The 15043-nt window shown below is 41.0% G+C and overlaps 1 protein-coding gene across 1 annotated transcript in view; it reads right to left on the bottom strand.

Annotated features, from left to right (window-relative positions):
* Nucleotides 1–15043, bottom strand: part of LOC309556020 (dynein axonemal heavy chain 5-like) — a 468481-nt gene that overhangs the window by 292726 nt on the left and 160712 nt on the right. Inside the window, exons 35-37 of the mRNA XM_082258288.1 lie at nt 14149–14348; nt 7903–8056; nt 1195–1461 (exon numbers count right to left, since the gene is read on the bottom strand). Of these exons, the coding sequence (XP_082114414.1) occupies nt 1195–1461; nt 7903–8056; nt 14149–14348 (621 nt within the window). The remainder of the gene's footprint in view (nt 1–1194; nt 1462–7902; nt 8057–14148; nt 14349–15043) is intronic.

Below are 15043 nucleotides of genomic sequence, written 5' to 3'. Positions count from 1 at the left end.
ATAAAGTTGGATAAAATATATTTTCTGAGAAAAGGGTTATAATTTTCCACAGTTATCCTTTTCATCGTTGTAAAGTATACATCAAGTCAGCTGTTTAAAACAGAAACTCTAAAGATACAATTTTATTATGTATAAAATGGGGTGTAGCCAAATAGTGCCATTGCTTTGTAATCTTTTTCAACTATTATTCATATAGGTGCACTTTGTTGGTCTGATTTGAAGAGAAATGAAAAAAAGTACAGTGTTAAAAAAAACAAAACAAAATTAAACAAAATTTTGAAGTACTTTTGAATGACATTCATTAAGCTATCAAATATACTGAGGACTTTCGAACCAACATTCATATGAACGTTCGTTTGAAAATCTACAAGTGTATAGCAAGCTTAAAGCCCCATACACACGCAACGATTATCGGCTGACCGATCGCCCGTCTTTTGTCCAGAGTTGTGTTTTGTTGATTGGAATGTGCCTAGACTACACACGAATTTTCTCGCCCAACAAAATTCTACTTCAGAAGTGATGTCATGTGTTGGTTTGCTTTCTTTGTGTTCTTTCTTCTCTGAGCATGCCCAGACTTGCTCATCAGATTTTTCCCTGTCGAAATCTGTACTGACTGCACAAAAATCGGCCGTTGTGTTGATGGCCAATAAAAATTTTATAGTCTGCACACCAGATTTTTTTCGGCCGAAAAGTCGGAGTCGGTTGTCGGAAGCATCATACTAACAAGCCGAAAATCGGCAGATCGGACGTTGGACGAAAATTCCCTGCCAAATTTTCGACGCGTGTGTACGAGGCTTAAGTCCAAATTTTCTGCTGCCACAAAAATACAGGGAGAGGTGCTAAGATTTCATTGCTTCTGTTGTAAATTATTTAAACCTGTCTTTTACACATTGCATTTGAATTTGACAAAGACCTTTTTCAGGTCAAAGCGCATTAGCCACACAGACTTCTGACACTGGTAAGCTTTGTTTTAAAAAAAAAAATAGAATTAAGATCTGGATTTTTTTTCATTCATTGTGTGCTGATCATTCCTTTTTGAATCAGCTCTGTTTGTATGTAGGAGAGGGCTTGATCTTGAACTTAGCCTTGATTCATGGAGGGAGCGCATGGAGGGTGAGCTGGCTATCTTTTGTTCGCTTTAAGAAAGTCAAAATATTTTTTATAATAAGCATTAATGAACAATATATGTTTTACCTGAATAGTGTGTGAATCTGATGCTTGTCCAAGGATTTCCAGAAGAGCGGGATCTGAAACAAAGAAAAACCGAGGAAATACCAAACGCTTCTTCTCCAGGTATCCAGTCAGAGATTTTTGACACATCTCCAGCTGTTCAAGTAAATGTGGCAACAACTGTGCCAATGTTTCATCGCCAACACAGCACTGAACTATATTGGTGGTCTCATGAGCCCTCTGCATAATCTTCTGCCAGGACTTGTCAATGTTCTGGAACCTTTTTGCCTCCTAAAATGAGTAAAGTGACAATACAATCAACATCTGTCCATGGTATCCCTACTTTTAATAATAATGGCATTACCAGTCAAGTACTAGTTAGCTTCCACCTACGCTTTTGTGTTTACAGAAGGTACGAGGCAGAACAAAAACATGTGCAATCTGTAGTCTACTCATTTATATTCCCTCCATCGCTCTTCAGAAGATTTAAAATGAGGAAATCTTTGTTTTTTAGAAAATGATTATCCTACAACATCATCATGGGAATAAACTACACAAGTAATTTTAATTGTTTAGTAGCATGAAATTAACCTCTTGTTGACAAATACCTTACTTGATAGCACACCGTTTGCCTACTTGAAGTAAATTACTTTCAACAAAGTAATTAAAAACCTTGTGTGTAGTTTAGTTTTCCCTCTGCAATATTTTTAGCAGATAATTCATATAATCTCTTAGAACATACATCCCTGACATTTTTAAAGCCTATTATTTGGCCTTTAAAATATATGTAAGTTTTACTTTGAACATAATCACAATTATACCACCATTCATTTATTCATATAACGAATATGGTAATTTCTACATATATTGCTAAATGTTACAGTATATAGTGATTTACTTACACACACAGTATTTATTTTACTACTTAGAATTGTATCAATTAGCACATTGGATCACTGCAAAATTCATAAATGTAAACACTGCCACAGTAATCAATAGCCAATGACCTTTCCACTGCTTAATATGAAGATGTGGGGGGCTGGGATCAGACTTTCAACTCTTAAGCTGTAAGCACTTATAATAGGTTTTCATTTGGCAATTTTAGAACCACATGGAACACTCCTCAAGTTAATACACAATAGTAACTTTATGGTGGTTTCTTTTGCACAAGAATATGCAAACCCCTCACCTGAAATTACCTAGACCTGCAGATAGATCACCAAAACTTGAGGCCCCATTCAAATTATATCTGCATAAAAACTGATTGAAAGCATTGCCTGCCCATCTCTGTTGGAGCCAGGTGATCAATTTTGTATACGGAGTGACACAATGTTTAATCCCCAAAGACCCCCATCTATTGCTCTTCGGTTACAACAGCCCTTTATATCAAACGTCGACTTCTAAGAGATGAAAAACTGGTCACCCGCTTTGGAGCGCGATATGCATGTAGGTGGCATGTACAGCCATTCTGAAGCAATGGACTTTCTCTACCACTGCAACTATAATTGATTATTAAGAAGGATTTAGAAATTCATTTATACTGAGAGAAGTTCGACCTTGAAATTTTCCTCAACCCCTCTAAAAAACGCTTTACCTCCAGGTGGCAAGCCTTTATCGACTCCACTCTTTCCAACTTGAAAATCATCTCTTTCTACCTCATTTTTTTATACTCAAGGTTCCCTGCTTTTATGTCAAGATATTGCCAGTGTTCCACTGCCCCCATGTGACGCCACCGGCTCAGCATGAGGACATGTTGAGGGCATGTGGCCTGGTATGGTTCAGGAGGTGGGCGCTCACTCGTTCTCCCCCTTTTCTGACCTGCCGGACTGCATGCTAGGAAAAGGGTCTGGTAGGGATTTTGGGGTGGCCCCAGGTGGTTTTTTTTTTTTGGCGTTCCCCTTAAAATCCATACCAGGCCCAGAGTGTGTGGCATGGATGGGGGGACCCCCCACGCCGTTTTGTTTTTACGTTTTTGTATTGCCGGCAATTTAAATGTAATTTTCTTTCTTTATATATGTCCATTTTGCGTCACTTTACAGGGAGACTAAGGGGACCCCCAGGCATGATATTTAAAGAAATTTTTATTTTTATTGTTTCACTTTAAGCATCATTAAAAATCACTGCTCCTGTAAAGACGATCTTTAAAAAAAAAAAAAAATTAGCATTGATACATGTCCCCCAGGGCAGTACCCAGGCCCCCATATCCTTTTTATGGCAAATAACTTGCATATAAGCCTTCAAAATGGGGATTTTTCAAGTTCGGGTCTCATAGACATTAATAGAGTTCATGGCTTAGGTCTGAACTTTTTACATATTCGGGAGTTCTCTTGTGAACTGAACCGAGAGGTGTTTGGCTCATCACTAATAAAGAAAGTAAAACAAATCTTGTCACATTAACTTTGGCATGTGTTGATACATATCATTGTAACTATGAAGTTAATCAAGGTGCATTATACCTTGTTTGTTTTTTTGTTGTTTTTTTCAGTGCATATCGGCCCTTCATTTGGTATTTAATGGTAATGGATATCTCATGATCTCTGGGTTCTCCTGGCTCTTGATCCTTAATGCAAGACCAGGAGCTGTCAGTGATAGCTTGTTCTCTCTGTGTTGGAAGCACATTCCATGGCATGTTGCCAACAAACAACAGTGCACATATATATGGTCTCTCAGAAGAAGGCCCCTCCAAGATGGCACATATAGCTGTGTATTTTATCCTTTGTCTCTGACCCCATTAGGAAAATGTTCCCAAATTAGTTTAAAAAAGCAAGGATGCAGTATGTACACATTGTGGCAGACCTTGGTGATGAAAACTCATGGTATGGAGACTTTTTAAAGTTTCCTTACCCTTTCAACATCTTTTTGTCAGTTATGAATTACAAATGGCCACTTCTCCCTGTAAAACTGCATCTAATAAAGCCCAATGCATTTTTGCTATGCAATATTAAACATTCTTGTCCATCTGCTAGAATTTAGAAGGCTTTGCTTTAAATTTTAATGGTCTAACAAACATTAATAAAATTCCTGAAAATTTTTGCTTTTTTTTATAAATTCTTGGATTTGCAAAGGTTGTATTTCATAGATGTAGCCATTTGGAAATATGTTGTAACCATACATACATTTCAACGGGCTTTATCAGTTCCTTGTGTATTAACATCTGTTCATACATTCACACAAATATATTATAGATGCAGTAACCAAGGCAACTTATATCTTTCTTGACAATCACTGGCACAAGGGACATCTACCCTTTGTTCACTGCTGTGTCATGGGCTGTTCCTACAGAGATAACATGTGTGACCGTGCTTACCAAATACATTTTCTTTACTATTCGCATACTCTTCTTCTCTCTTTCTAGGCTAAGCCAGAAATGTATACATTTGCTGCCAATGTATGCTTTATATACACTGGTTGCTCCAACAGAATAAAAATTGCTTTTGTGTTCATTTTAAAACATTCAAAGCATAGCAAGCAAAATGCACAAAAGTGTACACAATTTCTAGTCTTGGTGGTGTAAAGATCCATTAGGTGACATGATGTTGTGGTGCATTCTGCTTTTCACAATATGACGTTTTTTCAACTTTCCCTGATTATTAATATTATCTATTCTGTAAAGAAAGCATATGTATAATTATAGCATGTGTATTAATATGTGTTGCGCTTGACCCAATAAATATTATTATTATTGGGTCAAGCGCAACACATATTCATACACATTTTTTCTGGATTTTCTATAGGTTCATGTGTGCAGCTTCCCCCTCTTAAAAAAGATAATATTAGGTTATAATTCACTATTTATATCGCAGAAATCCATCCAAAAATTATAATTATAACATATCTGTGACTAATTGAGACCAGTGTTTCTCAACTCCAGTCCTCAGGCCACACTAACAGGCCAGATTTTAAGTATTACCTTGGGGAGATGCAGGCTAGAGTACTGCAATCACTGAGCAGCAAATTATATCACCTGCAATGTATTTCAGTTTTCTTGCAAACCTGGCTTGTTAGTGTGCCCTGAGGACCGGAGTTGGGAAACACTGATTTAGACCAACTAGTCCAATTGGTTTTCTATCTGTACTTTTACATTTTCTGCTGTAACTAAAGTAAAACTCAAGGAACAAAAAAAATGTATTTCCACTGTCTTTTCGACGAATCAGAATAATTCGCTGAATTTTTTAAATAGAAAATATAAGCACCTGAATTTAAAATAAGCTTCTTTTCGTTCCTGAACAACAGGGATGCTAATGAGAGGGAAAGCACTGTGAGCCATTTAGGCTATACTGCATTGAACAGCATTATCAATCTGGGGAGCATGTGACCAAGCTGGCAGAAGGCAAGGTGCTGACCCCAAAAGTATGGTGATGGTCTTTTTATTATTCCATCAGCAAGGTGTGGCAGCTCAGTGACCAAGTTATATTGCTTGAAGTAAAAGAGTGAGGAAGGGTTAGACACTCTGACACATTTTTAATGATATCTGTGTCTCCATTAGGGAGATAGGCCCTTCTATTTGTACTGATGACAGTCCTCAGAAAAAGGGATAAAGGAAAAATCTTCCACTGGGACACTTGTTCCAGGAACTGTCTGGAATTCCCTTCACTCTAACTTCTTGTTTCGTCCCTGGGACAAGAAATGAAGGGAATTTCCCCAATGGGAGACAGCAAAAAAAAGAAAACTTTGCAGGGGTTTTAACTCCTCTCTACTCTATCTAAAAAACTAAATTAAAAGGTTTCAGCTATACACTTTAGCTGCAGTGGAGAAAAACAAGATCGCTGTCCTATCTGTATTGTCCATCAGGAGGTACCATGCTCACAAGACTGGCTGAACATAAATAACAGCCATTTGGTAGTTTGCACAGGTTTAAATACAGCAGTGGCAAGAAAGTAATTTATTTTTTAAAGTTTAAACTTTCTAATTAAGATATGTTTATTTTAAATACATTAACTGCATTGAAAATACAGTATAATGCACTGAGTCTTTTATTTGTATTTCAGCCACGCCATTGGTTGAACACTGGTTAAGACAGGATCTGTATCCATTACTTAGCACTTTGACACTTTATTTTCATAGCACTGTGCACTTTTTATGGTTCAACACGACTCAGTTGTTCCTAATATTTTATACTGCACACTATCTATGTGATTTTATGCTCATTATAAGGGGTAGGGCCCAATATTTTAGCATATTGCACAGTTTTTGCTCTATCCCACACATAGAAGATGGTCTATGATTTTATGACTTCTATTCAGTGGTGTGCTGCTTTATGAAGTGGTAGCGCCATTTACCAACAACCCATCACCCCCATTTTTCATTCTACCTCAGTGGTAGGTTGGTGGCAGCTTAAACCATAAATGTTTTTTAAATTAAACTCCATAGCGAAGGTACACCATAAACCCCTTTTAACAGTATAATGCAGCATTCAGAAATTAATTTATACTTTTTTGGTACATAAAGCTATTGACCAATGGACTAAAAGCTTTGTGTATTAAAGAGCGTTCAGGGAAAATAACAGCTATAGTATTGGCTCATCTGAACTGCAACAGTGGACTTCAACTCTACAGCCTGTGTCCATTTAAAGAACTCTGAGGCTGATTTGAAAAACGAGGTGGGAATTCTCACCCCTTTTCCTTTACGTGAAAAGCAAACATGTAAACAGGAATTTGCCTATTTCTTGGTTTATTAATAATAGTGAATATACACAAAATTTATTGAGTGAATATATTTCTAATGCCTTTAGCACACAAGCCCAATTGTGCGTTTTTGGTTAATTTTTCTATTCAAACATTTCACATATATTTACAGATAAAACCAAATAATTGTTTTAGGGGTTTTGATGATATATTCTTCTAAAAACTTTTAAATTGCACAAACCTGAAATTTTTACTGTACAAAAAAAAAAAAAAAGTAATACTTCTTTGGGCCTGTTCACAGTTGTTAATTTCCTGCTGTAAAAAAAAAAAAATATCTTACGGTATAAAACCCATTCCAAGTAGAAATCCGATTCATTTCTATTTGTGTTCTTAAAAAGAAACTATATATGCCCATTCACACTTACATGTACCACACACAGTGTAGTTCACACATTGGTGTGAATGAACCCTGAAAATGTTTAGATGCCTATCAATACTGAAAAGTAAAGCCTATGCTAAAAGAATTGAAAAAATAGGAATTCCTTACCACATATGTAATAGTCTCAAAATAACTATTTCCTGAATTTGCAAGTCCACAAAACTTGTAGGAAGATATTAACAATATAGAAAATTTATAGAAAAAAGCTTTATCAATATTTTCAAAACATGGAATACCAACACTAAATTTTACTCACAATCTACAACATAGCCATGTGGATATAGATATATATATATGTATATGTATAGGACTATGCGTACATGTGTGTACACCTGGATCAAAATAAAAAACCCAAAGATGGCTGTGTCAAACAACATGTGAAAACAACACGAAGTAAAACTATAGTCAAAATAGTCAAAACTTTTTTTTTCATTTTGGGGTAGAGGTAGTAATAAACATAGATGTTCTAATGCTTCTATACTTGGTCCAGAAAAAAAATTGACACATCAGCTTTGATCTTCAGTATTTCAGCATCCAGGGCTACTTTTTACTTGGTGTTTCCTTCTTTTCTTTGGTGTTCTGTGCACCTGTACCTATAGTCACCTGATTTCAGTGCCAAGGCCCCCTTTTGGATTTGCATATAACAAATATTGTTCACAAAGTACACACCTGAGGTAGTTGCTTTGCAATGTCACCACCAACAAACACAGCCTCCAGGTAAATCCAGAGGTTCTGCACATTAAGCCAGTTCTCAATGATCTCTGTTGTGTTGGATAACTTTTGCACCCACTGTTGTATGGTTGGCTTAAATGGTGCATTATACCTGTTAAACAAAGATTTCATAATTTATTAAATAAAGAATTCTGTAGCGTTGCAAAAAAATCAGTATAATCCCCTTGGCCCATAGGAATTTCAGGTTGATTGGTAATTATGACTGTACTACTAAGCAGGGCTGCTGTTAGAAATCACGGGGCCCCATACAGCTTACACCCCCCCACGCGAAAATGTCAAAACAATATCTTACCAAAAAATACATGAAACATTAATAGTGGACACAAACATCACATTATACATTAAAAAAACATAAATTCCATCTTCAAGCCAAAATTCTCCCCAAACAAAAATGCAAATATTCCACCAACTCCCTGTTCCAATCTCCCCTCCCAGCACAAATCTGTGCCCCCACACCCCAATCCCAACCCCAGCTCAAATACAACCTTAATACCCCCTCCTAGCACACATCCCATTTATTCTCCAACTTTCTATCCTAGCACAAATCTTCTCCCCCAAATCCCCCCCAATCCCTCCTATTAGCCCAAATTTCCCCACCCCCTCCTGGCACAAAATCCCCCCATCTCCCCTCCCAGCACAAATCTTCTTTCTACATTCCCCCTCCTAGGAAAATTCCCACAAATCCCTCCTACGTCCCCTCTATATTACCATTCCCAGCACAAATTTTTCCTCCCTACCCAAATCCCCCCCCCCCAGCATTGATCCCCCACCCCCTCCTAGCTCAAACATCCCCTACTCTGGTTCAACCCCCCCCCCCAAACCCTCCTCCTAACGCATATCACCTCCCCCTCATTCTTGTTTCTGCCACATATTCCCCCCCCCCAAATCCCTCTTTCTAGCACATATACCCCCTCCCCAAATCCCCATTACATTTTCCAACATAGATAGCCCCCCCCACCTCCATCCCCCAACTTACAGGGGGAAGCCACTAAAGGTCAGTAGGAGGTGCGCTGTGTTGTGCTCTCCCTCCTGTTAGAAGAACATTGATCTATGCAACACATAGGACAGGATCGCTCTTACTGTAGATCGTATTGCACTACACACACACACACACACCGTCCCCTATCTCCTCCAAGGGCCTCTCACCTCCCAGCAGCAGGAAATGTGGATGGGGGTAGCAATCAAACTGCATGTGTGTGTGTGTGCAGCACAATGTGATCTACAGTAAGAGAGATCTTGTCCCATGTTTTGTATAGTTGAACGTTCTTCTGACAGGAGGGAGAGCACAGCACACCTACTCCTGGCTCTTTCCTCTCTGCTCCAGCCTCCCATCTCCTTGTCCCAGCTGTGAGTGCGAGCGGGGGCAGGGGCGGGGTAAGGAGCTCAGCGGTGGCCAGCCAGGCAAAACTGAAACCTGGGTGGGCACAACCCAGCACCCTCTAAATCCAGCCCGCTGTGTCTCTCACCCAGCAACTTAAAGCCAGCGGGAGGAAGAGGGTGAGAAAGAGGCTTTCAGTTGCTGGGTGAAAGGCACAGAGGGCATTGTTCCTTTTCTGCTCCACCAATGGTCCCCCAGTGGCCCCTGGTGGTCCTCCCCTATCAGCGGCCCTGCTAGTAAGGCTTGCCATAGATGACTCAGTTTTCTTCACTCAACCAGTGGGTTGAACGAAAAGACATACCCAACTCACCCATCCACACATTTGAGGTGGATGGGGGGAATCCTCCCACTGTGTCATATTGTGATAGTGGGGAGTCTTTCCCACCATCAGAATATACTGATCAGCACTGCAGTCTATAGCCTGTATTGCTAATCAGGTGCCTTTTTTCCAACGGGTCAATTGAACAAAAGTCCATGGGTAGATTGACTTCTATACAACCACTGTGGCCATACATGGATCTAAATGTTGCTGGTCCCTAGTGAATTTGTCAAATTTTTATCCATATATGGTCATCTTAAGTAAATATGTGTAGCATAACAGTAAAGGTTTTTGTTTGAGATTTTATACACCCCTATATAACAAGTGATACATAAACGGTTTAGTCAACATATTAGAACTGTCCAGGAAAAGAAAGATCTATAATTTACCAGAAAATAATTTTATATGAGAAAAGAAAGAATGATAGAGTTGGATAAATGTCAACATGTTTGTGTTCCCAATTCCAAGCATTTCATAAACATTGATCAGATCTGTACACAGGAATAGAGGTGTCACACCAACCTTGACATAAATGTCAGCTAGTGATAAGTGTACTATTGTTTAGATGCTCTTAGCCTGCTGGGAGTTTTACATTTTTTATCTCTATGTCTGTCCATTTAAAAGCCGATTTGTCGATAGTAAAGATCCACATTTAAAATGTAACCTTTTTAACGTTACAAAGGTCTGCAGTGTGTGATCATATTTATGATTGCAGAAATGAAAACCGTAGAGCTTAGATTACATAAAAAATACTTGACCTGGAAAAATAATAAAAGCCACAAAAAATGTTTGCATACAATGGTAAATACTTAACAGCATACCTTAAAGTACCTGCATAGGCAAAACATAAAACACAGAGATTCAGGTCTACAGTTAAGCCACACTGTGACAGATGTGGGTATCAGATATGGTTTGAGGAGTAAGCCAGGCCCTAATAGCCTCAACCTTCCAAGTTCCAGATCTCTGGGTGCCTACTTCTCTCTGCTGTTCCCAGTACCGAACCACTGACTTGCCCATCTGACAGTTACTGCATAAAACTGTCAAACTAGGCCCTGCCAGATTGTTCAGGACTGCTGACATGAGCCCTGGGTGTTCCACCCAGACAGAGCCAAACACTACCAGGCCCCTAAAGCAGGCCACTGCACAGGGTTCCAACCCTCCCCGTAGATCATTCCTGATCCTTGGAGAGATGGCTGATGCGTTCTCAACCCCAACTAGTGTTGTCGTAAATGCAGGCAGGCCACACGAGGGTGGTGAAGGCTGACTTGTCCTGAGCCTTCTGAGTTAGAGGGTTTTGCCCACACCCCCTGCTCAGGTTTATGACGGTTAGACAATGGGCACCTGCCAGCTGCCCTGGTCCCTCATGGTTCCTGGGCATGAGGTAAGCCACAACCATAGGGCTGTCATTCCGTTTTTTTATGGGCTCCACAAAGCCTAGTCCTCTGCTCCCTTTTGGGGACCAGGATATCTGGTAACATCCAGTCCCACCGAGCTTCCTGATTGTCCCCTAACTGCAGCATTCCCTCAGTTTCCTTTGCCCCACCTGTCTGCGCCTCCTGTGTGACAAGGCAGGTCACAGGTGTGAGGGGAGGAGACACCCAGCTGTCCACCTTGTGGACGCAAAGATGTGCCCTCCCAGGGTTTCCCATTACCTTGATATGGCATGCTGTAAGCACTGCCAGCAACATGGGTACCTGGAGGGAGAAGAAGGGTGATTTCAGCTGAAGGCCTAAGCCCACTCCCTGGATCTCAGCTACATCTAACAGAGCACCTATCTTTCCCAATCCAGGTGTACTGCCTCTGGCAATGACATATGCTGTGCTGGGAGAATGCGTGAGAATCAAGCTAGGTCACAAACCATTGTGTCTCACGCCAGCCCTGGCTTTCCTGATTTCACATGGATCTTCACAGGCCTTATCAGGTGACACCTTTAACACATGCCTTCTAGGTTGACTGGACACAAGGAGCAGCTGTTTATCCCTTTTAGTCTCCAGGCCTCCTGCCCATAGACCTGGCAAACCTACCTGCTCACTGTCACAGTCAAGCTTTTGCAGGCAAGCTAACAGCTGGCCTGCTGAACATTGCAAGGCTTTTTGTCTGTCCGCAGTGCTGGCTGAGATGTGGGTCTACAAGTGCCTGCCAGCTGTCCTGTGACACACAAGGACAATTGCTGGGGTGTAATTGAGGCAGAATCTTTTGGGACAGAGCAAGGAAAAGGACCATCTGGCCCACTCCTTGGCTTTGCAGCTAGAGAATGGATCTACTCCATCCTCCCAGCACTGTGAGGGACCTCCAACAAAGACAAAGCATAATTACATTTGTGAATTACATTGTTAACATTGACTACGCATGCAATGGATAATGTCACATTCAAGAGAGCCTACTCTCCTTCCTAAGGAGAAGGAGAACCCTGTACTTCCACTCCACCCTCCCCCTCCCTCTGTCCATCCATAGGTTGCCCAGACATTAACCTAACATCTGCACTCAGTACCTTGGTAGGCCTAGAAAGTTTCATGGAGGCATCAAGGGTGCTCTTAGCAGGTGTGTAGTAAGAAATAAGGGTATCTAAATCAGCACCCAACAGAACAGCTGTGGGGATCTTGTCCGAGACTCCCAACTCCCTCATTCCACTTCCAGCATCTCAATCAATGAAAACATAGGCACAGGGTACTTATGAGCGGGTCCCCCTGACTCCAGTGAGGGTAAAAAAACTTTCTTGGGATGTTGTCCCTTCTTCCTATCACCTCTAGTCTGACCGAGGTGACTTCAGCTCCAGTGTCCTGGGAAAACAGTTATGACGGTTGCCCACGGTGACTGGCTCCAAGTTGGCGGAGGTCACCCGAGATTTCCTGCTGACAAACAGTTGCTGGCGGAGGTCACCCGCGATTTCCTGCCGACAAACAGTTGCTGGCCGCCTGGCCAAATATTGTCGTCTTCTTCTGCTCAGGGCACTGCATCCTGACGTGTCCAGCTTTCCCACAGGTGTAGTATCGGGGATATCTTTTGAGATTGAAGGGACACAAGAGACTGCAGGTGCTGGTTGCTGGGGAACTTGGCTCACAGGTGCAGGAGGGGTTGCTATGGGTGATTTCCCTCCTTTCCAGCCATTAGGAGGAGCCTTGCGATGGTCAGATACCCGAGTGTTAATATAGGTATCTGCCAGTTCCGCTGCTGCTATGGCAGAGGTTGGCTTCCGGTCCAATACAAACTGTCTGATGTCTGTAGGACAGATGTGCAAAAGTTGATCTTCAATGAGTAGATCTTCCAGGGACTCAAAAGAATCGGCTTTCAAGCCTCTAGTCCACTGTCGGAATGTGGTGCGTAAGCCACTTACCACATCCATATAGGAGTCCCCAGGCCCCTCTTGCAAGGACCTAAATGTGTTCCGGTACATTTCCATGGTCAACCGATACTTTAGGATGATCTCAGCTTTTATGGCATCAGAATTGTCCTCCTGCTCTGCGGCCAATTTGACATAAGCATCCAGGGCCTTGCCTCACAGCCCTGGCGTCCGGTATCGGGCCCATTATGCTTGGGGCAGATGGTACTGATGGCAAGTTTTTTCAAATGACAGCAGACAGATGTCAATGCCCCTGTCCTTTTCCATTACTGGAAATTTGTCTGCCTGGCTCACAGGCAGGGAGCTGTCCCTGTGCTCTAGGGATCCGAGGTTCTGAGCCTGTCGCTGCTGCTGGAGCCTAGCAATCTTCAGTTCGTGCAGACGATCAGCCTCCCTCTGCACAGCCTCTCTCTTAGCCGCAGCCCTGCGCTCCTCGCTCTCAGTCTAGCGCTCGAGAAACTGCAGGTACACCATAGGATCTGTCTCGCTGATTTGTTGTAGCATTTCCTGCATTTGAGGAGAGTCTAATGCAGGAAAGCTCATAATTCATGCAATACCAATTATGATTTTAGAATAAACATCTGTAATGTGTCATGTTCCTCTCTGAGTTTTTTGAATTGTGTGTGGATTTGTTAAGTGTTGAATTGGGCAGAGCTCTCTGATTGGCTAGTTCTGGGTATCTTTAATGGATTTGGTCATAGTTTTACGATAGGCCTGGACAGCAGAAACAGACACCCTGCCAGGACTCAATTAGCTGAATACAGCTCTGCACAGGCCTAATCACTGGTTTCTGATGTCTTTGAGTTGAGATAACAGCTCTTTTGAAGTGTAAAACCTATGCAATCCATGAATTAAAGGAGGAGGGAGGGGGTAATATCACTGTGGCAATGTGTAACTGTTCTGCAAGACTGTCATTGCTGATCTATGATAACTGAACAACATGGCGGCTTGCTACAGCTTTTTGTGTGTCCAGTACGGGATATCATTACACACACAAGTGTTGTAAAATTGTCTAGAACAGCTTTCACACTTTGTCTCATATTATATTATATTATATTATATATTATATTATATTATATTATCAAATACTCTGCACTAATAGGATAGATATTAGGACAAATGCTTTAGTGGATATCGGTTGTTTACCTGTTACTCATAATGGACCCCAATATCATGAGACTGTCTTCCATCAGAGCGATTTTCTCAGAGGTATCTGACCCTTTCAATAGCAGTTCGCCTCTTGACTTGAACTGGGCAAAAGTGAATGCATGGGCACTCCATTCATTAATAACATTTTTCAGTTTTGCTTCAATGTCTTTTTCTTTGACAGCACTGATGCATATGTCCTGCACGCAAAACAAAATAAGACAGGCATAATTAATAAAAAATAATTCTTCACATTCGCTACTAATAGTACTTTGAGTCCAGTGGTTTAAACATCTGTCCGGCTGAAGTTTGGTGTACACATCACAAACGTTATATGTTTTCATAAACCTATTTCTCATGCCTTGGCGTGTGAGAGTTTGTGTATTAATGCACGTTTTACTATGACAACATGTGCTACATTATGGTAGATCATTCATTTGAAAGGGCTGCCAAATGCAATGAAACTGCACCAAAGTGCCTGCAAAAAAAAAAAAAGAAACACTGCACCAGAACACATGATACTTTGTTACCATATTCTCCAGTGCACTCAAACACCTGTGCTCTAGCAAAGTGCATTGCTATTGAGAAAAAAATCGGACTGCAGTGCAACTACAATAAGGACACACATTTTTGAGCATTGTGGAAATGCACAAGAATTTGTACACTCATCAGTGTGCAGTTGTGAAAGGAATCTAAAAGTAGATTTTGGATAGACCAGAGAATGGTTAAAATTCCATTTTCTCTGCCTTTGTGTTTGGGAGATTTCTGTTGATTTTTTTTTCTACAGAGGCCAAACTGTCACCCTTTGCTTGCCTTTGTCCGCCCTTGGTGCACTATTCCTCCCACTGATTAAAGCCACTATTGCTTCCACTGAAACCAACAATTTGGCATAATT

The sequence above is a fragment of the Pelophylax lessonae genome (genome assembly GCF_965119305.1).
Source record: "Pelophylax lessonae genome assembly, chromosome: 5".
Taxonomy (NCBI): domain Eukaryota; kingdom Metazoa; phylum Chordata; class Amphibia; order Anura; family Ranidae; genus Pelophylax; species Pelophylax lessonae.
Note: the sequence above shows the minus strand (reverse complement) of the source record. Positions and strands in the feature narration are given on the sequence as shown.